At 42.8% G+C, this 25,987-nt stretch overlaps 1 protein-coding gene across 6 annotated transcripts; it reads left to right on the forward strand.

The window, feature by feature from the left end:
- The first annotated feature begins 772 nt into the window (after positions 1-772).
- LOC134864770 (uncharacterized) lies at positions 773-25,585 on the forward strand. 6 transcript variants are annotated; one of them, XM_063884000.1, is made up of 8 exons: positions 791-858; positions 2,134-2,306; positions 2,631-2,705; positions 7,821-8,168; positions 9,800-9,844; positions 23,907-24,020; positions 24,874-24,998; positions 25,050-25,585. In XM_063884000.1, the coding sequence occupies exons 2-7, from the start codon at positions 2,261-2,263 to the stop codon at positions 24,996-24,998; spliced, it is 753 nt and encodes a 250-aa protein (XP_063740070.1). In that variant the 5' UTR covers positions 791-858; positions 2,134-2,260; the 3' UTR covers positions 25,050-25,585. The 6 variants fall into 6 exon arrangements, 5 of the variants coding, with proteins under 5 accessions (XP_063740072.1, XP_063740070.1, XP_063740071.1 ...); XM_063884001.1 differs by having other exon boundaries at positions 7,821-8,108; positions 24,874-25,585; XM_063884002.1 differs by lacking the exon at positions 2,134-2,306 and having other exon boundaries at positions 773-858; positions 24,874-25,585.
- Positions 25,586-25,987: the final 402 nt, after the last annotated feature.

Genomic DNA, 25,987 nt, shown 5'->3' on the forward strand with positions numbered 1-25,987 from the left:
AGCAGAGTTGATACACACACACACACACACACACACACACACACACACACACACACACACACACACACACACACACACACACACACACACAGGTCTATATAAGCTCAGATATAAGGGTTTAGCTAACGAGTCATGATTCAAATCCCACTGTATCCAACATACCAAGCAAAAAACGGACAGTAATGGCAAGAGTAATTCACCATTTAGTCTGTGTGTCAAAACCTCATATACACCCTGCTGGTCTTTTTAGGTTTGTTTCTGCTTCGCGGAACGCCGCTGTGACACATGTCGTACTTGGGTTGGTGTACGTTGCAGGCAGATTAATCGGGTAGACACCAAGTATGGTATCATTCAATGATGGAAGTTCCCGGTTGAGTGTGTTTGTAACGGGGTTCTATTTCATACCTCCACAAACACAGGCATAGTCGGAGAAGTAGTGATGTTATTTTATTTTGCCGGTCTCCCAAAGTGAAAAACAACTAATTTACAACAAAATGAAAATAATGGAAAAAGGCTGGAAACATAAATAGTTTACCATGTAACACAAGTATTCACAACAAATGGAGTTCCACAATAACTCTTAAAACAACTCTCACTGGGCTTTACAGGTGCTACCTGCTCTGTAGCTTCCCCAGACTAAACCCCGTCCCAGGCCAAAACAGACCCTTTTAACTGTATAGCCCCTCCCACTGGGCTTAACTTTCTCATACCACCAATAGTTTCATCTCGCAAGCGCGCGAGAATTCACTACTTAACCGGAAGTAATGGTGCGTCCCGTTTTGCCAGCCACTCTTGCCGGAAGAGGAGACGGTGGTGCATATGCCTCCCACACTTCAGGAAATGTCCGTCTAAAATCAGGTTTGTGTAAATGTATGATTAAATGCAACGAGAACGGCCAAGTGTGCACCCATGGTCGCGCTACTAACACAGAGGAGAAAACAGTTGTAATAGTGAGATTTGTCAACCAACATGCAAGAACGGAAGGGAACAGGGAATGTGTGTGAATGTGAATGTGAACGTGTATGTGTGTGTGTATGCGCTGCAGGATGTGACAGAGCCGCTCCGTCACAGAGCATTCCACTATTGATAGTGGAATGCTGTGACAGCATTCCACTATCAATAGTGGAATGCTGTCACAGCATTCCACTATTCAAATCTTTATTAGTGTGTATAAACATTAGTGTGTATAAACATTAGTGTGTATTAACATTAGTGTGTATTAACATTAGTGTGTATTTACATTAGTGTGTATTTACATTAGTGTGTATTTACATTAGTGTGTATTGCGTAGCTCATAGACGGTCACAGCTAGAGTGGAGGCGAGCTTGAAATTTGCCTTAAGTAGGTAGGAAAACCTCTCAAGTTGAAAACTAAAAAAGGATTAAGCACAGAGCTTTAAAACATTTCTTTTGAGGGCACCAAGTGAGAACAACTTTTCACATGCCTCCATTAAGTCCCATTGTAAATGTTAAAGGTTGTTGCTATCCTATTGTGGCATTAGCCATTTTGTACAGGCGCAGTTTTCATTATGATTCTACTTGTGATAGTGTGACATGGCAACCTGTGTAGCTCATGTATTGATTCCATATGATAGCTGCTATAATTCAAAACAACCTTACTAGTTAACACTACAAACACTACACTAGTGCAATTGTTTATGCCTTACTAGTTAACTAGGGACACAGATGTTTTTCTTACTAGTTAACTAGTGGAGGGCAATTTTTCTTACAAGTCGGGTTCTTTAAAGAACATGTTACACATTTTTCTTACATGAGGAGTTTAAGTTTCACTTTTCCTTTCCAGTTCCAACCTCTCTGTTGTCCACGGTCATTAAGCATAAAGCATCACCACCAGAGAGCACGGTGCACAGTAGTGCTTTCAGTAGTCCGCTTTATAGAAGCTGTAGTTCCCCACAGCAGAGGAACATTAATAACCTTCATCATAAACACGTGGGATAGTGTAAATCCAGTCGGATTCTCAAAGCACTGCAGTCTCTTTTCCTAAGTCCTTTTGAATTCTCCTATCCACTATTCCTTAACCCTGTGAGGTTTCACACAAAGGTCAAGGAATAGTAGATAGGAATAGACGATAGGAGCTGAGTTGTTGACTATTTGACCGTACCCTCGGTTTCAGGAGGAAGTTCAGACGCCCTCTGTGATTGGATCATAGTACACAGACCACTCCTTTTCAGAGGTATAAATATGAAAGGTGCCAGGTGCATTTCTTTATTCCGGACATCAACGTCAACCTGGATTTGACGATGAAGAAACTCGTCTTATTTTTGCTGTTTGCTGGAAATTTCTTGGGTGAGTCCTCGAAAATAATAAGATACTGGGTTTTTTGGGCCAGGTGTGTGAATACTACCAGTGTTGGGTGTAACGTTACAAAAGTAGCAGAGTTACAGTAATGTGTTACTTTTTGCTGTAACACAGTAATATAACGCATTTCTTCTGAAACTTGAGTAATATTAAACCCGTTACAAATCTCAGTAACGCAGTTACAACACATTTTAACCCGAAATGATGTGGTGTTTTGTTTCTGTGAGTTCACCAACATCGCGAGACATTCCGACACCAGAGAAATAATTGTGCAGGTAGAATAGTAACTCAGCCTGCTTACTATCATTTCAGAGAGCTGCAGAGACAGGCTCACAATGCAGAGCGGCAGGCTCGGAGAACCGAAAAGACAGGATGAAGCAACAGAAGGTAACTTTTTCTGGGTCTGCTGCTTGAACACCGAGAAGTTGAGAGACTCGTGGCAGAGTGTTTATAATAAGGAGGACATGAAGGGTACATTTCAAGCTTGTTGTGTAAATCAGTTATTGGGCTTTTTTTTATCAACTTTGATTTGTTAGAAAATGTTTTCAACTTTAATTGCCTGAATTTATTTGAAAAGTGGGCTCATTAACTCATGAAAACAGGGTGATATATGTTTACATATCGTCTTGTTTGACTTGTATATATTTTTTTTCGTTCCCCTTCAATGGCGCGGGGTTTAAAGCACAGGGGTTCCCAGCTTTAACTCCAGCTGACCGGCGGCACGTTGTTATTATGTTTTTAATTTAAGTTGTCGCTATATTGGTTTAAGAATGATGCGGAAACTGCTGATTTTACTGAGTATTTTCCAGTTTTCTGAGGTCATCGGTGAGGTGGTCGTATTAAACGGCCACAACGGCTGTGCCGTACAGGAGGCAGAGGAGGCACTACTGCGGCAGGCGTCTCACCATGACACGGGTGTGGGGCATGCAGTGTGGGGGTTTTGGGAGGGAGGGGAGCAGGGGGTGGGGGCAGACCTGGAGGTCGCCCGCGTCTTGGGGGCTGGGCCAATTCAATGGACCTAGCCACATCCAAATGAGCGGGTTTGAGGCGGTCAACAGAGAGTCGCTCCGGTTTGCCACCCATGTCCACCACAACATATTTATCCCCTGTCTCCAACACACGGAATGGACCTTCGTAGGGCGGGCGTAGCGGTCCCCTGTGGGCATTGTGGCGAATGAAAACATAATCAGCCGTCTGAAGCCCAGCGGGGATGTGCGACTGAGGGAGGCCGTGACGGGAAGTAGGGATAGGAGCGAAAAGCCTCGCATTGTCCAGTAGCGTGGCTCGCTGGAGAGTTGCAGACCAAGGGGCAGTGGTGCTAGGGACAAAATCCCCTGGAACCCGCAGCGGCTGGCCATAAACAAGCTCTGCGGATGAGGACTGTAGGTCCTCCTTTGGTGCAGTTCTGATGCCCAGCATTACCCACGGGAGCTTGTCGACCCAGTTGCAGTCTTTGAGGCTGGCACGAAGAGCAGCCTTCATCGACCTATGAAATCGCTCACAGAGTCCGTTCGCCTGCGGGTGATATGCAGTAGTGCGGTGACTAGGCTCTGGGCAACAGCGTTCCACAGCTCAGACGTAAACTGCGCGCCCCGGTCAGAGGATATGTCTGATGGAGTGCCGAAACGGGCAACCCAGGTGCCGATAAATGCACGTGTCATCTCCACAAATGCCAGCGATGTCAGTGGCACAGCCTCAGGCCAACGGGTGGTCCTGTCAACCATGGTCAACAGGTAGGTGAAACCCTGAGAGGAGGGCAGAGGGCCGACCAGATCAATGTTAACATGGTCAAACCGTCTCTCTGGCACTGGGAACAACTCTAACGGGGCTTTAGTGTGGCGGTGTACTTTGGCCCGTTGGCACTCAACACAGGTGTTAGCCCAGTCCCGAACGTCCTTCTTAAGACCGTGCCAAACAAATTTTGCCGCAACCAGCCTCTGTGACGCTTTAGAACCAGGGTGGGAGAGACCATGGACGGCATCAAAAACTTGTCGTCGCCAAGCCATGGGAATGATTGGCCGAGGGGAGCCTGTGGAGACGTCACACAGGAGCGTGGTGCTAGTATCGCCAAAAACCACATCCTCCATCATCAGCCCAGTAGTTGAGCTCTTAAGGTGTTGCGCGTCTGGGTCTGTGGTCTGGTCCGCTGCCATTCGGCTGTAATCCAAACCAAGATGGACTGCCCCTGCCACACCCCGTGACAGGCAGTCAGCCACCTGGTTGTCCTTACCTGCAACGTGCTGTAAATCTGTGGTGAACTCGGAAATGTAGCACAGATGACGTTGCTGGCGGGCGGACCACGGCTCAGCCACCTTGGCCATGGCGAAAGTCAGCGGCTTGTGGTCGACAAAAGCGGTGAAGTGTCGCCCTTCCAGCAGGGAACGAAAGTGTCTGATGGCGAGGTAGAGGCCAAGCAGCTCCCGGTCGAAGGTGCTGTACTTCCGTTCACTGGGGCGCAACTGACGGCTGAAGAAAGCAAGCGGCTGCTAGGCCCCGCCTACCCACTGCTCGTAGACGGCACCGACAGCGTAGTCTGAGGAGTCCGAGGTGATGGCGATGGAGGCTGAGGGAGAAGGATGTGCCAGCATGGCGGCGTTCGCCAGGGCTGTCTTTGTGTCAGCAAAAGCTTTGACCCTGCTTTCAGTCCAGTCTACACCGTGCTTGGGCTTACCTTTCAAGGCCTCGTGCAAGGGCCGCATGAACTGGGCGGCTCGAGGAATGAACCGGTGGTAAAAATTCACCATGCCCAGGAACTCCTGCAGGGCCTTGACAGTGAGCGGGCGTGGAAACTGTGTCACCGCCTCCACCTTTGATGGGAGAGGGACTGCACCATCCTTGGTGACTCTGTGTCCCAGGAAATCGATGGTGGAGAGACCGAATTGGCACTTGGCGGGGTTAACAATTAGCCCATGTTGGCTGAGGCGCTCAAAAAGTGTTCTGAGGTGCGCCAGATGCTGAGCTTTGGACGTGCTTGCTACCAGGATGTCGTCCAAGTACACAAAAAGAAAAGGCAGATCTCGTAGGACAGAGTCCATGAGGCGTTGAAAAGATTGAGCAGCATTTTTAAGGCCGAACGGCATTCTCAAAAACTCAAACAGGCCAAATGGCGTGATAACTGCTGTTTTGGGAATGTCCAGTGAGTGTACCGGCACCTGATGATAACCCCGGACGAGGTCAACCTTGGAAAAAATCACCATACCAGCCAGGTGTGATGAAAAATCCTGTATGTTCGGGACTGGGTATCGGTCAGGTGTTGTTGCCTCATTAAGCCGCCGGTAGTCGCCACACGGGCGCCAGCCGCCACCGGGTTTGGGGGCTGGGGGGGGGGGGGGTTGGAGGGGATAGAGGTATGAGAAAATGTTTTGAAGGAATTTTGGGGTGAGGGGGGGGTAAAAGGGGAAGTAGTGGGAGTGGGGGAAAATTTAGGAAGGGGAAAGTGGGGGGATGGGGGGGGAAAAAGGTAAAAATTGGGTATTGGGTGGGGGGTGGTTGATGGGAGGTGGGGGGTTTTGAAAAAAAGTGAAGGGTAATAAAGGGGTTTGAATATAAAGTTTAAAAAAAATGGAAAAGGGGGGAATGGGGTAAAAAATGAAAAGTTGAAAAAAAAAATAGGGGATTTTTAATGTGGGGGGGGGGGAAAAATTAAAAAAGGGTTATGGGGGGGGATGGTGGGTGGTAGGGGTAAAGGGGGAGGGGAGTTTGTTTGGAAAAGGAAAGTGTGGAATGTGTTTAGATGAAAAGGGTAGGGAAAAGTAGGGGGAACGGGGGCGGGTGGGTTTGGGGAAGGGAAGATGTTGAGAATGGGGATGTTGTAAGGAGAGGGGGGGAAGGAGGGATGAAAGGGGAAAAGGAGAAAAATGGTTTAGAGTTGAAATATGATTGGGGTTTTGAATGAATCGTTGGGAAGGAGCTGACGCAAAAAAATTTGCATGAAAAAAATCGGGTCTGGAAAAAGGGAGATCCAGATAGGGGATAATCAGAGGTTTGGCACCCCGTCCCTGAAGGGAGAAAAGCCGCGGGGCCTTTAAATTGAAAGTTCAAAATTTCAACAGGGGGCTTTAGTTTTGCATACTTTTTCAGCGCGGGGGTTTTTAGGGGGCTCACCTCGGGGGATTGGAATTTCCAAGAGCTGATAAAACGATAGTAACGTGTGTTAAAGGTGTTTTCACCAACGCGAACTGCCTTCATCTGGGAAAACCCGTGACGCAGAGTTTCCCCAGAATTCGGGGAGTTTGGGGAACACGTTCACCGTCTTTTTCGTGTCGTGTTGTGTCCTGGAACTCCAGCAAACAAACGGGGGTCACCATGTGGAGAGTTTTGAAAGCAGGAGACTTCATTACAGTGAGCACACAATGCGTGCTCGTTTAACCCAACAGTCAAATTAACAAAAAAAGTGGCGCGTCCTGTAAACCAACAAGCATGGGGCTCCACGTCATCGTAAACACAGATTAATTAAAGGGACCACGATCCCTTTTTACAGTCGTACTTTCAAGCATAAACCAACGGTCATACTTACAGGCATGAAACAACAGTGTGTAGAACCACACTTAAGAAGGAGGTGAATTATGTATATTACATTCACTACATATATATACACACAACTGAGTATCACCAATGTCGTATTTGCTTTAGTGATGTAATGCAAATACTTTAGTATTAATATTATAAAATATGTACACAATGATGTCTATGATTAATTAACTTATTGATGCAGATAATGTGGGTAAAGAGTAATAATAGAACACCTGGGTTAAGTTAAGGATTGCAGCTTCTCCCTGCGTTGCACTCAGACCGACATAGTTGATGCAGAGACCGTGGGAACTGATTAGCCCTTAGACATGGTTTATTGCACCCTTTGCTCAGCAGAGCTAACTTAGAACACACACAGATCATAAAACCTGCATGGAGTGAACACACCCCCATTTTCATATGACGCAAGCCTACGTCCTTAACACATTAACACTTTAGTGCTCCACAGTGGTACAACAATAACACTGCATCCCCTTTTCAATTTAAGCACAGAATAGGCACAATACTGTACTGCAGCCTTTAAAATCAGGAGAAGTATGCCATATCACATTATCCAACAGCAAATTATATATATAATATATATATATATATATATATATATAGATAGATATATATATATATATATATAGCCTAGTTCTGCGCAGGCTTTAAAACGTATTCATGAATGTTGTTGCTTGGTATGAAGGGAGGGATTTACAGTAGTCAAGGCATGAGATGACCACAGCCTGGACCAAATCCTCCTGATGTTGTAGAGGGTGCATCTGCAGGAGCGGGTTGTAGCAGCGAGGTTGGGAGCGAAGGACAGTTGGTCGTCGAGTATCACACCCAGGTTCCTGGCAGTCTGAGTCGGGGAAACAGCAGAGGTGTCTTAATGTCTGAATGCTTTAATGTTATTGGACTTGCCTTGTGGTTTGAACGTGCTGTAAATATAAACTTCAGAAGTGTTAAAGGTGTGTTGCCTTTGTTTCCAAGGAGAGCCTCTTCCTGCCACCACTAAGCGGATCCAGGCGGTGGAAGGCCAGAACGCTACAGTCCGGTGTCGCTTCAATCACCCCGACAGCTTCATCGCTAAAGCAGTGGAGTGGATATATAACAACTCCAAGATCGTCCTCTTCTCTCGACGTGTTGGATGGATTCCTCATGAAGTAGCAGATGCTCAATTCAAATACAGGACTTCTGTGAACAGTACAGACCTGACCAGAGGAGTCCTGTCTGTGACCATCTTAAATGTGACTCGGTCTGACAGCGGGATCTACACAGGTACCGCCGTACACAAGTTTAAAAACGACGAGGTCACATGTTCTGCTGAATTGATCGTTGGTAAGCACACTGAGTTTAGTTTCATTCGGATACTTAACATGTGTCAGATTTGGGGATATCAACTCCTGATTTGAGTCCTAAAGGATGAATGTTGTAGCGGCTAAAATCATAGAGCAGTAAAACAGAAAATGAACTCAAAAGTAAAGTCCGGACAAGATTTATTCAATGATCCAATATCACCAAAATACATCTAACCGTTTTCCTATATCTTGCCCTTTGCCTTTCCCGTGGCCTCCTTGTGCTTTCCCTGGTATAAAGAAACCCATATGCCATACTGGTGCACTACTCCCACCAGCACAATTACACCAGGTGCCCAAAGATGCCTTCAAAATAAAAATCATAAAAAACGAATATAACTAACCTAAGAAATAATACATTAACTTTAAACAAAAACAGCAAGAAAATAAATGTTAAACTATAAAATAATATAAAGCGATATATATCTCCAACTAATCTGACCACTGCTCACTCATTTTGCAGTAATGACCGGCTCTCTCCATATGATCCTGCATTACTCAATAAATCTACAAGGCGACAACATTTTCATTTTAGCGTTTCAATAATGTTTGTATGACTTCTGCTGCGGATGAAGCTGCAGCAATAGCAACATAACTCTAGGGCTGACCTCGACTAAAGTATTTACTAGTCGACTAGTAGTCGTCAATTCAGGCGATTAATTGACTAAACGTCTCACGTATCTGATATATTATGATTTATGAAAAAGAGTTAGCGCTTTTATTTTGAAGGCACTTTTGGTATGCCTTTACCGTAAAGCATAGGATATACGCGCACCGCAAACTAACGGGGGGGGTGGGCTTGCTTGAATATGTTTTCCGAAGATGAGGCTGGCTTAACCGCAATCGGAGTTTTGATGTCACCTTTGAGGCCCATCCCTTACATGCTGAAAAGGAAGGCGCACTTTGGATATCCTGCCCGACAAAATAACCCATACATAATAAATAACCCTAACCCGGCACAGATCTGAATGGAGTCTGAGGAGGTTTCCGGCTGACGTCATAGCACATGCAGCGCGCAGATGGACCTTTATGGGGTTTTTTTTTCGACTAATGGGCTAATGAAAAATTAGTTTCGCTGACTAACATTAGTCGACTAATCGGGGGCAGCCCTACATAAACCTGCAGCCTTCTTTAGATTAGAACTGGTTAAGAAGGCCAAGTCTGTCCTGGGGAGTCCTCTAAACACTGTGGAGGAGGTCTGAGACAGGAGAATGGCAGCCAAGCCTATTTTACCTGCTGGACAACTTGTTCCCCTATACACATGTGCAGCTCCTTCAGGGACTCAGAGAGATGACGCTTCTCCTTCACTGACTCATTGACCACAACCACAAACTCAACCACATGCATAAAGGGGCACCTCGGCAGTGGCACCTAGCTACCAGCTCACACCCCATTTTTTGGGACCAATCGGGACATGAACCAGCGACCATAACTTCATGCAAAGAAATCTGTGTTTTATACGTACTTTTCACACTAATTCATTGTTTTCTTGAACTACAGCTGAGTTTGTTTCTAACGTTCACTCTCGAACACAGGCAGGTGGAAACATCCAGCTCTAAAGAAGACATCTGTTCTGTGGTTTTGTACTAAGAACATTCTTGTCTTTTTGAACAGAACCCAAAGACCTACAGACCCAGGGAAACAACTCCAGCCTATCTGGTAAAGGTCTTTTGAATTATTGCTGTGGTGGCTCAAATCCCTTTAAATTAAATGTTGGAGCTATTCATTGATTTATTCTCTTTAGTGTTTAAAGCAAATGAATATTTAGTTTAGTGTCATATTGATGGTAGTTAGAGTAGTTAATGCTTTTATTTTGAAGGCAGCTTTGGGCATTGGGTGATTTGGACCGGGTAATTTAACCAGGGAAGGCAGCAGGGAGAAAGTAGATAAAGGTCGTAGTTCATTGAGCTTTGTTCCCTGGAATAAACTGCATTAAAATCTGTATATTTCCTGTAAAATGGATTATTTACCTGCGTGTGATTTGCTCCCTGGTACCCCAGCATCAGTTTGTTTTACCCTAAAGCGTATCAAAATCATGATTCCCCCCCGGGTTTTGCACAAAATTAACTCTTTTGTGATATTCCTTTAGTCTGCAGAGAACCGGGAACGTGTTGGGAAAATTGTCCTTCCCCCGTTTCCCCAAATTCTTGCTGCATCGCTCTGCTGTCATTGTGTTCCAGGGGAAACTGGATGGAACCGTAATTCCGCTCTCGAATCAGTTTGGGATTTTGCTGAAACAGTGTACTTTTAAATACACCAAAGGGGGTAGGATTTCTAGAACCCATGCATTTTACTCATACTAATAAATTCCTCTGCATCATCAATCTGCCTGTTTTTTTTCAAACTCACTGTTTAAAAGGGTAGGGTGGCTCATTTAAATATTGTTCTGACACAGACCTCCGTTAACCCCTTTGGGAAATAGTGGAAAGACAGTGCCTTGCAGCAGAGGTGCTGTGCTGGAAGGCCTTAAAAATTGAACCACCACGAGACTTATCCAAATTCATGGTGAGGGAGGGAACTCTTAAACCAAAGGGGGACAGTACTGCTTTAAATTCAGATCGTCCTTTTAAGTCATTTGTGTAAAACATAACAAGCCGGGCAATTGACGTAGCGGGGGGAAATTAATTTTGAGGTAGAACAGAGCTTTTGCCTCTGACGCTCACTGACACCTCTTCAATTTCTGGAGTCATAACAGTTTCGATGAAATCATTTGTTTTTTGGCATCATTTTAAATGTTGGGGAAACGCATTTGGTTTAGGGCGAGCGCTCCTTTACCCGCTTTTAAAAAATCCCCGCTTTTACTCCCTAAATAAAAAAAAAAATATTGCAGTTTTCTTTCCACTGATTTCCCCGGGATTTGAGCCTTGCAACCTTTACTGCACACAAACCTACAAACACTTCAGGGGGGGAAGGGAACCCCCCCCAAGCACAGCAGGTTTAGTACACATCGAAGAGTCTCAACACTGTGTTAAAATTTTACAGGGGTCTGTAAGAAAGGGGAGGCCCTGGAAAATGGGGAGAACTGGGGGCTAGGACGGGAGGGACCCCGGAGCCCAGTGGGGATGAAGAACACAAATGCGCAAAAGAAGGGCCCGATGGGGCAAAGACGACAACAAAACCCCTCCATAATGTTAATTAGGGGGGTTAACAAATAAATAAGACAAAAATTCATTTAAACAATTTTTTTTATTCCTTTCCCCTTTCCCTTTTTTTGTAGTTTTAACCTGTACTCTTTTATGAATATCTGTTTAGGGATTTTAAAACAAAATGTATTTTATTTTTATTATTATATTATATAATTTTTCCCAAATAAATCTGTATTCAGCGTTTAAACCCTGAAAAACTAAAGATAAATCTCTTATTTTTCATTTTAAAAGACTTATATGAGACCGTTCGCTCAAAACTTTGTCTCAAAAAGGGAAAAAAACTGAATTGCATCAAAATGTCTTAAATCTTTGAACTTTAAAAATTATGAACAAGGGAAGGATTTTACTGTGTTCATTTTTCGTATTTTTTGCAAACAGTTATTGTAAATTGGTCTTGGTTTAATTCAAAAGTCAAATCGATTTGCCTTAAAATGTAAGAATCTGTTAAAAAGTCCTTAAATAATAACAGTTCCTTTTCAAAAATGCAGGGTTTTTCTGAATGATCCGATTTAAACTTCCTGCGCCCTCTCCCTTCTTCTCGGTCTCCCTGAAACCCCTGTTTAAAAGTCAACTGCAGATCGATAAATATCTGCTAGGAAAAACTTTCCAAAAATGTTCTTCAAATTTCCCAAAATTATCGTCATTTTCATTCCTCTTTTTAAAACTTTTTTTGTACATATTGGCCCCCAGAGAATGTTACTAAAAGCTCTAAACTGTTCTAAAAGTAAAACACAAAAAGTTCTGGGCCTTGATCCCTCCCCATTTGGTTTTCCCCTTTTACCTGGAACAGTTTCTGAAAGAAAATCTCCCGGGTCTGAAACAGACCGGTGATCTAAACCATGAATTTCATCAAAACCCGGGGGTTTTTTATTTCCTAAGAAGCTGGACTCTGTTTCGTGATAATTGTTTTTTTTTCATCTAAGTTATGTATTTCCTTCGGGGCTATGTGTTAAATATGTAATAACTTCTTCTATTGTTCTCTCTTGATTCCTCCCCCGTTTCAAATCCCTTGAAAAGCAAAAGGGAAAAACTGCTTAAATGAGCTCTTTTTAAAATTTAAAAAATGACCTTTTGAAAAAGCCCCTGGAATAAAGGGTTTTTTTGTTTGACGAAGAACCTTACCCCTTTTTTTTTAAAAACCCCTTTTTAGTTTTGGGAAAAAAAAACAAAACGGGCCCCACCCCGTCCCACTGGGGGGCGGAAGGGGGAACCCGCACCAGGACCCAAGCTTTCCTTGGAATTCCTGCGGCGACCCGGATTGGGGGGGGGGCAAACCAATGGAAGCTCTGTGGGGGGGGCCGGTTTTTAAGAAAAGAATACTTTACCTACATTTTCACCACGGTTGAGTATTTTACCAGCCAAAAAGAAACCCCCTGAAGCCCGAGGGGAGAGGGAAGAGGCGCCACCGCCCAGAGCAGGAGGTCAACTGGGGGGGCAAAATTTGCAGCAAAAGGGGGGTTGTGTGGTGGGTGGTGTTTGGTGTGTGTTGGGTTTTTGTCTTTTGCTATCCTATGCGGGTTTACTTGCAAACAGACCTAGGGACAATTTCGCAATTTACAGGAGTGGCACTGGTGTTAAAGTGTATTTTCTAGGGCTAACATGCCATTACAATGTCTGTGTCTTTGTAAAGTTAAAAGAGAAAAAGAGAAAGATCCGTTATTTATTCGAGATGAACCTGAACCTAGCACACCTTTCTGAAGTCTTGAGTGAAAACACCTGCCTAAATCAGTCCGCTGTATATGTTGATGGAAGTGGATTTGCAACATTGCATAACATCTAGATAAACTGTTGACATGCGACAGTTTTAATTTGTTTTAGAACTTAATATGTTAATAGGTGGTTGTTATTCTTCTGTTTGTTTTACTGTGTTAGGCCCGGTGCGTAGTATGGGCAATGCCCCCCAAATAGTTTTGCTTCAGCCCAGAAAATGTAAAGTATTTTACTTTCTCCGCCTCAGACGATTTGACAGACATTAATATCGTAAGCTTTTGCTATATCTGGTTTGTTGCCATAAGGACAAACAAAATCAGACTTAGATTTCCTTTATTCGTCCCGCAACGGGGAAATGTACGGTGCAGATAAAGTAAAGATACAAACCAAGTGGGCACATGGTTTTAATAATAAAAAACAAGTAAACAAAAACCGGAAAGTGCTCCATGTTTTAAAGAAAACGAGATGTAGCTGGTACTAGGCCCGGACTGGCCACCGGGAGCACCGGGAGGTTTCCGGTGTCCTGCCTCCTGAGGATTCTTTTTTTTTTTAATGTATTGTGAACGCAACGCTGCGCATATCAGGTAGTGACACCCCTCTCCAGACTCCAGCCAATCAGATCCGCCAAAAGCCCTAAACCCGCGAAATTGAAGGGAAGTAAACCCGAGACTCCGCCCAGGTCTGGCTGTCTCTCCACATTTTACTAACAATTTTCAACATGTGGACTACTCTCACACTTTCCCTCAGGTAATAATCTAACCAATACCTTAATTTTATGTAGTGTAATACTGTTGAAGAAGAAAGACTTCAATATTTATGAGGTTAGGAGGGCTCGTCTGTTTGTTTTTTCCAGGAAACGTTAATATGTTGAACTCATAGACTACAGGAGGAACTGCAGGGCTCTTGGTGCAGGGGACAAACATTTAATGCTCAATACTTTTTAATTCAGGATCAAAAAGTTGACTTTCCATTGCAGTTAATGTCTCTGCAATTTAAAGAAATGTTGTCAATGCAGATAAAGTAATTGTACAGAATGCAATATCCGGTAGTTGTAGGACCTGCAATGTGTGTCATCTGATATCCAAAGATAAAATAAACTTGCTGTAAAAATATTCTGTATAGAACACTTATATAAATACACTCCAGTTTTATCTAGATAACGTACACCAATACAACTAATGCTGTCTGAAACAATAGTCATACAGTAACAACTCGTATCTCTTCTGATCAAAAGCTTTTGTTTCTTAAAATATGACACCATGCTCTTCCTCTTCCTTCTGCTCTTCTTCATCTTTTAGTTGCGTTCTTCGTCCAAAAGATGGCAGTAAACGCACCTCAAACCAAGTTGAAGTTGGAGTGTAGATCAGCACATCGTTATCCCAAATCCTTAAAGTGATTATTTGTATTTATGTAATATTTTGCTAGTATTATATTTATTCCTGTTTGGTTTCTGTACAGGTTTTCCTTTAGTGATAAACGGGCTTGCTGATATCTACAACACGTCTCATCATTACCACTATATTTACCTTTTGTCTGAAGCATGTTTTTCCAGTATGAATAATTCAGAGAAGTGATTTATGTTGTTATCTTGAAAAATGAGCTTTAAGTTTATGGCTGTTTGGCGATGGCTCGGGAGTATTTTCAAAATAAAAGCCCACAACCCGATCTATGGGGTGCTGTGAATGGACAGTGTGGCAGCCTGGAGCCTCATGTTTGATAGAAAACGAGTAGAGTCTTATGAATAGTGTGATAGTATTTTGCCCCCGCATCAGATATTAATTAAATGGTGTAGAGAGTAACTACTAAACATTTACCCAAGTACTGTACTTAACTCCAATTTTGAGATACTTGTACTTGAGTATGTCAATGTGTTGATTCGACTACTAATACTTTTACTCAAGTACAAGACCTCAGTACTCCTCCCACCTCTGATAAAGCGGTTCAGCTGAATTGATATGTTCTAACATCTCTTCGGTTTATGACAGATAACATGTAGAAACTAAACTTTTGTTTTGAAATTACAACTTCCGGCTGGTAGGTTCGCCTTTCCTAACAATCATTTGAACCTTTGTAATATTCATTTTTTATGTGGGTAACGAAGCTTATGACATTGAGAGTAATGAAGTATCCGTAGACATTGCTTTAACTACAGATGAGACCACTTTATTAACGTAACACGTCTTGAGCCGTGGTATGACATAGGGCTTCAACACATATCACTCCGCGCCACATCAGGAACGTCATACAGTACATATGCGCACTATACTACAACATTCATTAAGGAAAAAAGCTATTAAAAAAGCATTGCAGTTGCTTTTTTGTTTACTGATGTACGGGAAAACAAAGTTTGATTTGCTTTTCTGTGTTGTGTAAGAAAGGAGACTCATTTAAAAGCACGATCAGGATTAGCCCCGCCCCTCTCGTGTGTTAGGATTTCTGAAATCGGCCGCGGGAAAGTTCTTACTTCCGTCAAATCTCGAAAGATCCCGGCTCAGCGGCGCACGTTTTTTTTGTACATACCATTTCGCTTTAAGTTGTCGCTTTATTGATGTAATAATGATCGAGCAGATGCTTATTCTGCTGACTCTTTTACACCTTCTCATGGGTAAGTGAATTTATAGAGTTACATGTTAACTCAGGTGACGTTTTTACGGACTCGCCTGCGTCAGTGTGTTATTTACGATAAAACGTGTTTTTGTGATGTTATGAACCTGATTTTGACAGTTTGCACACTGTTTAAATGTTGGAGGTACGAGTTTGAACTGAAGAATTGACCATTGATTGTATATATAGGTTGTTCACGTCGGTCAGAAAGACAAAATGGGGAATTTACAGTCGCCATTACTGTCCGTTAGTTTTTTTTGGTATGTTGGAAACAGTGGGATCTGAATCATGACTCGTTGGCTCAACCCTTATATCTGAGCTTTTAGGGGGGGGGTGAGTATTCTAAAATGTCTCTTTCTAGTGCTGGCAGCCAGTGAAGGGAGAAGGAGAGGTGTATTGTGGTAGAACCTGCAGTGTCAGTAGGGGAGGTGTCCTTCTGATGTTGTAGAGGGCGCATCTGCAGGAGCGGGTTGTAGCAGCGAGGTTGGGAGCGAAGGACAGTTGGTCGTCGAGTATCACACCCAGGTTCCTGGCAGTCTGAGTCGGGGAAACAGCAGAGGTGTCTTAATGTCTGAAATCTTTAATGTTATTGGACTTCTTGTGGTTTGAACGTGCTGTAAATATAAACTTCAGAAGTGTTAAAGGTGTGTTGCCTTTGTTTCCAAGGAGCGCCTCTTCCTGCCACCACTCAGCGGATCCAGGCGGTGGAAGGCCAGGACGCTACAGTCCGGTGTCGCTTCAATCGCCCCGACAACTTCATCGCTAGAGTAGTGGAGTGGATATATAACAACTCCAAGATCGTCCTCTTCTCTCGACATGATGGATGGATTCCTCATGAAGTAGCAGATGCTCAATTCAAAAACAGGACTTCTGTGAACATCACAGACCTGACCAGAGGAGTCCTGTCTGTGACCATCTTCAGTGTGACTCGGTCTGACAGCGGGATCTACACAGCTTTCGCCGTAGGAAAGTTTACAGACGACGAGGTCACCTGTTCTGCTGAATTGATCGTTGGTGAGCACACTGAGTTTAGTTTCATTCAGATACTTAACATGTGTCAGATTTGGGGATATCAACTCCTGATTTGAGTCCTAAAGGATGAATGTTGTAGCGGCTAAAATCATAGAGCAGTAAAACAGAAAATGAACTCAAAAGTTTTTGACACACTAATTCATTGTTTTCTTGAACTACAGCTGAGTTTGTTTCTAACGTTCACTCTCGAACACAGGCAGATGGAAACATCCAGCTCTAAAGAAGACATCTGTTCTGTGGTTTTGTACTAAGAACATTCTTGTCTTTTTGAACAGAACCCAAAGACCCACAGACCGGGACCAAGAGAAACCCCTCCAGCCCATCTGCACCCCCACCTGAAGGAGATCCTGGTAAAGGTCTTTTGAATTATTGCTGTGGCGGCTCAAATCCCTTTAAATTAAATGTTGGAGCTATTCATTGATTTATTCTCTTTAGTGTTTAAAGCAAATGAATATTTAGTTTAGTGTCATATTGATGGTAGTTAGAGTAGTTAATGCTTTTATTTTGAAGGCAGCTTTGGGCATTGGGTGATTTGGACCGGGTAATTTAACCAGGGAAGGCAGCAGGGAGAAAGTAGATAAAGGTCGTAGTTCATTGAGCTTTGTTCCCTGGAATAAACTGCATTAAAATCTGTATATTTTCCTGTAAAATGGATTATTTACCTGCGTATGATTTGCTCCCTGGTACCCCAGCATCAGTTTGTTTTTAGCCGCTAAAGCGTATCAAAATCATGACTTCCCCCGAGGGTTTTGCACAAATCTGAACTCTGTGTGATATTCCTTCAGATGCTGCAGAGAACAGGAACGATGTCTGGAAAATTGTCCTTCCCTGTTTCCTAATTCTTGCTGTGCTGTCATCGCTGTAGCTGTCATTGTGATCCTGGTGAAACGTGGAGTGATGACCGTAAGTTCCTGCTCTACAGAATCAGTTTGGGAGTCTTGCTGAAACACTGTACTTAAATACACATGGGGTAGGATTTCCTAGAAGCCCATGCATTGACTCGTACTAGATAATTCCTCTGCATCATCAATCTGCCTGTGTTTTCTATTTCAAACTCACTGTTTAGAGGATAGGGTGGCTCATTTTAGAGTAGTTGTTCTGACACAGACCTCCTTGTTAACCGATCATTGAGCAATAGTGGAAAGATCAGTGCCTTGCATGCAGAGGTGCTGTGCTGGAAGTGCCTTAAACATTTGAACACACCACGAGGACTTTATCCAACTATCATGTGTGAGAGGAGGTAACTCTGTAACCACAGGAGACAGTAGCTGCTTTAAATTCAGATCTGTCTTAATGTCATTTGTGTGAAAAGATCAACAAGCCGTGTGCAAATGTGTATCTGTCAGCGGTGGGAAGTTACATTTCTGAGGTAGAACAGAGCTGTCTCTGCCGTCTGACGCTCTATCTGACACCGTCTTCATATTTCTGGAGTCATGAGACAGTTTCTGATGAACATACATATTGTTTTCTGGCATCACTTTTAAATGTTAAGGGGAAATCTGCATTTGGGTTTGAGGGTGCAGCGCTCCTGTTCCCCGCTTTAGACAAATCCCTGCTTCTACTCCACTACATAAAAAAACAATATTGCAGTTTTCTTCCACTGCATTTCCACAGGGATTTGAGCCTTTGAAGACCATTTACATGCACACAAACCTACAGAACACTACAGGAGAGGAAGGGAACCCCCCTGAAGCACAGCAGGGTCTCAGTACACATCGTAAAGAGTCTCTAACACTGTGTTTAAAATGTTTCACAGGGATTTGTGAGAGACAAGGAGAGCCGGTGGAAAATGGGGATGAACTGAAGTGCTGCAGAAGAAAGCCTGATGGGGTCAGAGGTCAAAGACGACAACAACAACCCCTCCAGTAATGTTAGATTAGGGAGTTATCAAGTAAATAATGTACATATAGATATCATTTAGTCATATTGTTTTTATTTCCTTTCCCTTGCCTTTTCTTTTGTAGTTTTTAACCTGTAGCTCTTTGATGATATATCTGTATATAGGCATTATAAATCAAATGTATTATTATTATTATATTCATTTCCAAATTAATCTCCTGAAATTCAGGTAACTCCTCTCAAAACTGTCAGGTTTTACTGAATGATCTCTGATTAATCTCTCCTGCTGCCCTCTCATTCTTCTTCGTGTCTCCCTGAAGCCGCTGTTAACAGTCAGACTGCAGATCGGATAAATATCTGCTAGGAAATCTTTCCAAACTGTTCTTCAACTTCCAAACATTATCGTCATTTTACATCCTCTTTAAGACTTATTTTGTACATATTGGCCTCCAGAGAATGTTAGCTAAAAGCTCTAATCTGTTCTAAATGTAAAACACAAAGAGTTCTGGTCCTGTGATCACATCCAGACATTTTGGATTTACTCCTCTTGTTACCTGTAACACGTTTCTGAATGAACTCTCCCTGCGGTCTGAAAACAGACCGTGATCTAAACCATGAATTTCATCATAAACTCTGGAGGTTTTGTATTTCCTAATGAAGCTGTGACTCTGTTTCAGTGCATAATTGTTTGTTTCATCTGAATGTTATGTATTTCCTCTCGGTGCTATGTGTGTAAATATGTATATACACTTCTTCTATTGTTCTCTCTTGATTCTCCTGTTTCAAATCCACTTGTAAATGCAAAAGGGAGAAACTACTGACGTTAAATGAGCTCTTTAACATGTAAAAAGTGTCCTTATGAAAGAGCCGTTGGAATAAAGTGTTTACTGTTTGACAGAAGACAGCCTTGGACCTTTTCTCTTTTTGTTTAACCTGTTGTTAGTTTTGGATAAAGGTAGTAGGGCTATGTGTTCTTACATCGGCCCTCACTCCTCTTCCCTCAGTGATGTAAGAGGAGGGAGGGCCGATTCTTCGACAGCTATCTCAGGGACCTAACTGCTTCCTCTGTGATTGGATCCTGACGGGCAGACTCCAGGCAGTTGGGGGGGGACATCAAATCTCTAAGTGAGAAGCTGCTGCTGGGGGAGAATGGCAGCAGTGTTTGAAGAAAGAAGAATTACATTTATCACTCACATTACACACACAGGTTGATTGTATTTGAGCACATGCACAAACAGAACCACGTGCAGCCAGTAGAGGGAGAGGGAAGGGGCTGCCAGTCAGCCCAGAACAGGAGGTTCAACTGGGGGGACGAGAATTAGCAGCAAAAGGGGGTGTGTGTGTGTGTGTTTGTGATTTTGTCTTCTGCTATCCTATGCGAGGTTCACTTGCAATCAGACATCTGAGGGACATTGCTGCATATTTACAGGAGTGGCACTGGTGTTAGAGTGTATTTTCTAGGGTTAACATGCCATTACAATGTCTGTGTCTTTGTAAAGTTAAAAGAGAAAAAGAGAAAGATCGGTTATTTATTCGAGATGAACCTGAACCTAGCACACCTTTCTGAAGTCTTGAGTGAAAACAACCTGCCTAAATCAGTCCGCTGTATATGTTGATGGGAAGTGGATTTGCAACATTGCATAACATCTAGATAAACTGTTGACATGCGACAGTTTTAATTTGTTTTAGAACTTAATATGTTAATAGGTGGTTGTTATTCTTCTGTTTGTTTTACTGTGTTAGGCCCGGTGCGTAGTATGGGCAATGCCCCCCAAATTGTTTTGCTTCAGCCCAGAAATGTAAAGTATTTTACTTTCTCCGCCTCAGACGATTTGACAGACATTAATATCGTAAGCTTTTGCTAATATCTGGTTTGTTGCCATAAGGACAAACAAAATCAGACTTAGATTTCCTTTATTCGTCCCGCAACGGGGAAATGTACGGTGCAGATAAAGTAAAGATACAAACCAAGTGGGCACATGGTTTTAATAATAAAAAACAAGTAAACAAAAAACCGGAAAGTGCTCCATGTTTTAAAGAAAACGAGATGTAGCTGGTACCAGGCCCGGACTGGCCACCGGGAGCACCGGGAGCACCGGGAGGTTTCCGGTGGCCTGCCTCCTGAGGATTCTTTTTTTTTTTTATGTATTGTGAACGCAACGCTGCGCATATCAGGTAGTGACACCCCTCTCCAGACTCCAGCCAATCAGATCCGCCAAAAGCCCTAAACCCGCGAAATTGAAGAGCAGTAAACCCGAGACTCCGCCCAGGTCTGGCTGTCTCTCCACATTTTACTGACAATTTTCAACATGTGGACTACTCTCACACTTTCTGTCAGTTAATAATCTGACCCCCCCCTCTCGTGTGTTAGGATTTCTGAAATCGGCCGCGGGAAAGTTCTTCCTTCCGACAATCTCGAAAGATCCCGGCTCAGCGGCGCACGTTTTTTTTGTACATACCATTTCGCTTTAAGTTGTCGCTTTATTGATGTAATAATGATCGAGCAGATGCTTATTCTCCTGACTCTTTTACACCTTCTCATGGGTAAGTGAATTTATAGAGTTACATGTTAACTCAGGTGACGTTTTTACGGACTCGCCTGCGTCAGTGTGTTATTTACGATAAACAGTGTTTTTGTGATGTTATGAACCTGATTTTGACAGTTTGCACACTGTTTAAATGTTGGAGGTACGAGTTTGAACTGAAGAATTGACCATAGATTGTATATATAGGTTGTTCACGTCGGTCAGAAAGACAAAATGGGGAATTTACAGTCGCCGTTACTGTCCGTTATTTTTTTTTGGTATGTTGGAAACAGTGGGATTTGAATCATGACTCGTTGGCTCAACCCTTATATCTGAGCTTTTAAGGGGGGGGGGGGGGGGTCCTTGAGTATTCTAAAATGTCTCTTTCTAGTGCTGGCAGCCAGTGAAGGGAGAAGGAGAGGTGTATTGTGGTAGAACCTGCAGTGTCAGTCAGGGCCGTAGCCAGCATTTTGGAATAAGTGAGGTCCATGATGCGCGCGCAAAGCGCGCGCGGCGATTTAAAAAAAAATATGTATAAATATTTTAAATTATATTGTTTTTTAGATATACATTTATGTATATGTATAATATATATATATATTTTATGTATTTATTAAATTACAAGTCACACAAGAGTTTTATTGTTTAAATGTCTTTTAATTGTATAAACCAGCATTTTCCCCCCAAAAAATGTACTGTACTATATTTAAAAAAATTTATATAGCAATAGTACACCACCATGTTTTTAAAGAATATAGGGGGTAACTTTGAACTTGATGAACTGAATGATGAATGATTCCAAAATAAAAATAATATTCAAGTAGAAATAAATCATTGCAAATTACAGCCCTCCAAATTTAACCCATAGCCTAACCCAATAAAGTCAATAAGACTAGATGCTTATTAATCTACCTGAAAAGGAAGCTTTGGCTGATCCTACAGTATGGGTCTAATGCCAAAGTAGCCAACAAATGAGCTAAAATATCCGTTGAAGTCGTGGACAGTCCCAAAACGGATATTTAAAACGGATATTTTGCTCATTTGGACACTATTTTAACGGTACAGGGTAAAATAGTAGCCTACTTTCACTTACCAAATGGTTTCTTGACGTTGACACAGACTAGAAGTTACTGTCGTTACTGCTATCATTCACACACTGACTTCATGTCGGCTGAACATTCTTATCCTCGCGTCGCACGCGCGCTTTGTGTTATTTTTTTTCTTAGTTCTGCACACGTAAACGCAAAAAGCCGAAAGTGCACACAGGAAACCGAAAACAAAGCCCATGGATGTTAACCACAATCTGCAAAGCACGTTTCACAGAGGTTTAATGAGAGGTTTTTAATGTTTGATTCAGTTGGGCATTTTTGACGTTCAAAAAAAAAAAAAAAAAAAAAAAAAACCTCGGATGAAATAAGCGAGGTCCGGACCTCCCTTACCTCTAATGTGGCTACGGCCATGGTGTCAGTAGGGGAGGTGTCCTCCTGATGTTGTAGAGGGCGCATCTGCAGGAGCGGGTTGTAGCAGCGAGGTTGGGAGCGAAGGACAGTTGGTCGTCGAGTATCACACCCAGGTTCCTGGCAGTCTGAGTCGGGGAAACAGCAGAGGTGTCTTAATGTCTGAAATCTTTTGATGTTATTGGACTTTGTGGTTTGAACGTGCTGTAAATATAAACTTCAGAAGTGTTAAAGGTGTGTTGCCTTTGTTTCCAAGGAGCGCCTCTTCCTGCCACCACTCAGCGGATCCAGGCGGTGGAAGGCCAGGACGCTACAGTCCGGTGTCGCTTCAATCGCCCCGACAGCTTCATCGCTAGAGTAGTGGAGTGGATATATAACAACTCCAAGATCGTCCTTATCTCATCGACATGATGGATGGATTAATCCTGAATCAGCAGATGCTCAATTCAAAAACAGGACTTCTGTGAACATCACAGACCTGACCAGAGGAATCCTGTCTGTGACCATCTTCAGTGTGACTCGGTCTGACAGCGGGATCTACACAGCTTTCGCCGTAGACGAGTTTACAGGCGACGAGTTCACCTGTTCTGCTGAATTGATCGTTGGTGAGCACACTGAGTTTAGTTTCATTCAGATACTTAACATGTGTCAGATTTGGGGATATCAACTCCTGATTTGAGTCCTAAAGGATGAATGTTGTAGCAGCTAAAATCATAGAGCAGTAAAACAGAAAATGAACTCAAAAGTTTTTGACACACTAATTCATTGTTTTCTTGAACTACAGCTGAGTTTGTTTCTAACGTTCACTCTCGAACACAGGCAGGTGGAAACATCCAGCTCTAAAGAAGACATCTGTTCTGTGGTTTTGTACTAAGAACATTCTTGTCTTTTTGAACAGAACCCAAAGACCCACAGACCGGGACCAAGAGAAACCCCTCCAGCCCATCTGCACCCCCACCTGAAGGAGATCCTGGTAAAGGTCTTTTGAATTATTGCTGTGGCGGCTCAAATCCCTTTAAATTAAATGTTGGAGCTATTCATTGATTTATTCTCTTTAGTGTTTAAAGCAAATGAATATTTAGTTTAGTGTCATATTGATGGTAGTTAGAGTAGTTAATGCTTTTATTTTGAAGGCAGCTTTGGGCATTGGGTGATTTGGACCGGGTAATTTAACCAGGGAAGGCAGCAGGGAGAAAGCAGATAAAGGTCGTAGTTCATTGAGCTTTGTTCCCTGGAATAAACTGCATTAAAATCTGTATATTTTCCTGTAAAATGGATTATTTACCTGCGTGTGATTTGCTCCCTGGTACCCCAGCATCAGTTTGTTTTTAGCCGCTAAAGCGTATCAAAATCATGACTTCCCCCGAGGGTTTTGCACAAATCTGAACTCTGTGTGATATTCCTTCAGATGCTGCAGAGAACAGGAACGATGTCTGGAAAATTGTCCTTCCCTGTGTCCTAATTCTTGCTGTCATCGCTGTAGCTGTCATTGTGATCCTGGTGAAACGTGGAGTGATGAACCGTAAGTTCCTGCTCTACAGAATCAGTTTGGGAGTCTTGCTGAAACACTGTACTTAAATACACATGGGGTAGGATTTCCTAGAAGCCCATGCATTGACTCGTACTAGATAATTCCTCTGCATCATCAATCTGCCTGTGTTTTCTATTTCAAACTCACTGTTTAGAGGATAGGGTGGCTCATTTTAGAGTAGTTGTTCTGACACAGACCTCCTTGTTAACCGATCATTGAGCAATAGTGGAAAGATCAGTGCCTTGCATGCAGAGGTGCTGTGCTGCAAGTGCCTTAAACAATTGAACACACCACGAGGACTTTATCCAACTATCATGTGTGAGAGGAGGTAACTCTGTAACCACAGGAGACAGTAGCTGCTTTAAATTCAGATCTGTCTTAATGTCATTTGTGTGAAAACATCAACAAGCCGTGTGCAAATGTGTATCTGTCAGCGGTGGGAAGTTACATTTCTGAGGTAGAACAGAGCTGTCTCTGCCGTCTGACGCTCTATCTGACACCGTCTTCATATTTCTGGAGTCATGAGACAGTTTCTGATGAACATACATATTGTTTTCTGGCATCACTTTTAAATGTTAAGGGGAAATCTGCATTTGGGTTTGAGGGCGCAGCGCTCCTGTTCCCCGCTTTAGACAAATCCCTGCTTTTACTCCACTACATAAAAAAACAATATTGCAGTTTTCTTCCACTGCATTTCCACAGGGATTTGAGCCTTTGCAGACCATTTACATGCACACAAACCTACAGAACACTACAGGAGAGGAAGGGAACCCCCCTGAAGCACAGCAGGGTCTCAGTACACATCGTAAAGAGTCTCTAACACTGTGTTTAAAATGTTTCACAGGGATCTGTAAGAAAGGAGGAGAGCCGGTGGAAAATGGGGATGAACTGAAGGAGAGGAGACGGAGCGGGACTCCGGAGCCACAGTGGGGGGTGAAGATCAGCAGAGTGCTGCAGAAGAAGGCCTGATGGGGTCAGAGGTCAGAGACAACAACAATGATCCTGGAGAGCCATCAGATGAGGTCTAATAAAGTCTGTCAGGAGAAATGAAGGCAAAACATAGCTTTAAATATCCCCCAGAAAGATCTGGGGCTGAGCCATGAATCGCGTTGGATTTATAAAACCCTAAGTGTTATCTGTTCCATGTTTTTAAAGCAGCATTACATTTTAAAAATCGTTTTGAAATTGTAATTATGTGTCTCCAGAAGCGTGACAGCAAATTACTTAACGAGCAAACTCAGCTGAAGGATCCAGACACTTTACTTTCTTTGTTGAACCATTGATTGGAGATTACTGCTGGAGATGGAATAAGTAGAATAAAGAAGAAGCTGTTCCTTCGGCCTCCAGTAATGTTACATTAGTGAGTAAATAATGTACATATGTATTTAATCATATCCTTTCCTATTTAAAACAAGTCTTAACCTTTCTGTAATAATATACACATGATTAACTAATCAACAAAAGCATCTTGTATAGATTGATTCTTAATATTACTTTTCTAATGTTATTATCTAGCTGTGTTTAAAACCTGTTAATAAAAATGAAACTGAATTTAAGAGGGATCCTATTATTCCACTGTTATATTTCATGTTGTAAATAATGGTTCAAACTTTACTAAATGAAATAAACAATGTATTTAACAATTACATCAAGTTCATTTATTTATTTTCCTCTAATCTCAAAGTAGAGGTGAGAATACATCCATCCTCTCTGCAGCTTCATGTCTTCCATTATGAGAACTTCCATCACTGACAGAGGAAATCCATCCTGCCATTTAACATCAGCAGCAGTAAACACACATCAGCAGAAGTGTGTTTATCAGGGTCTTTATTTCTATTCACTTTCATTAGGGATTCCTCCGCTTGCTGCTGCTTTTAAACCCACTCTGCTGCAGAGAGCTGACCGCTACTCACTTTGAATAAACACCACTCGTCACCAGCGCGCATTGCATCCTGGGA

Source organism: Eleginops maclovinus, chromosome 5 (genome assembly GCF_036324505.1).
Source record: "Eleginops maclovinus isolate JMC-PN-2008 ecotype Puerto Natales chromosome 5, JC_Emac_rtc_rv5, whole genome shotgun sequence".
In the NCBI taxonomy this organism is placed as follows: domain Eukaryota; kingdom Metazoa; phylum Chordata; class Actinopteri; order Perciformes; family Eleginopidae; genus Eleginops; species Eleginops maclovinus.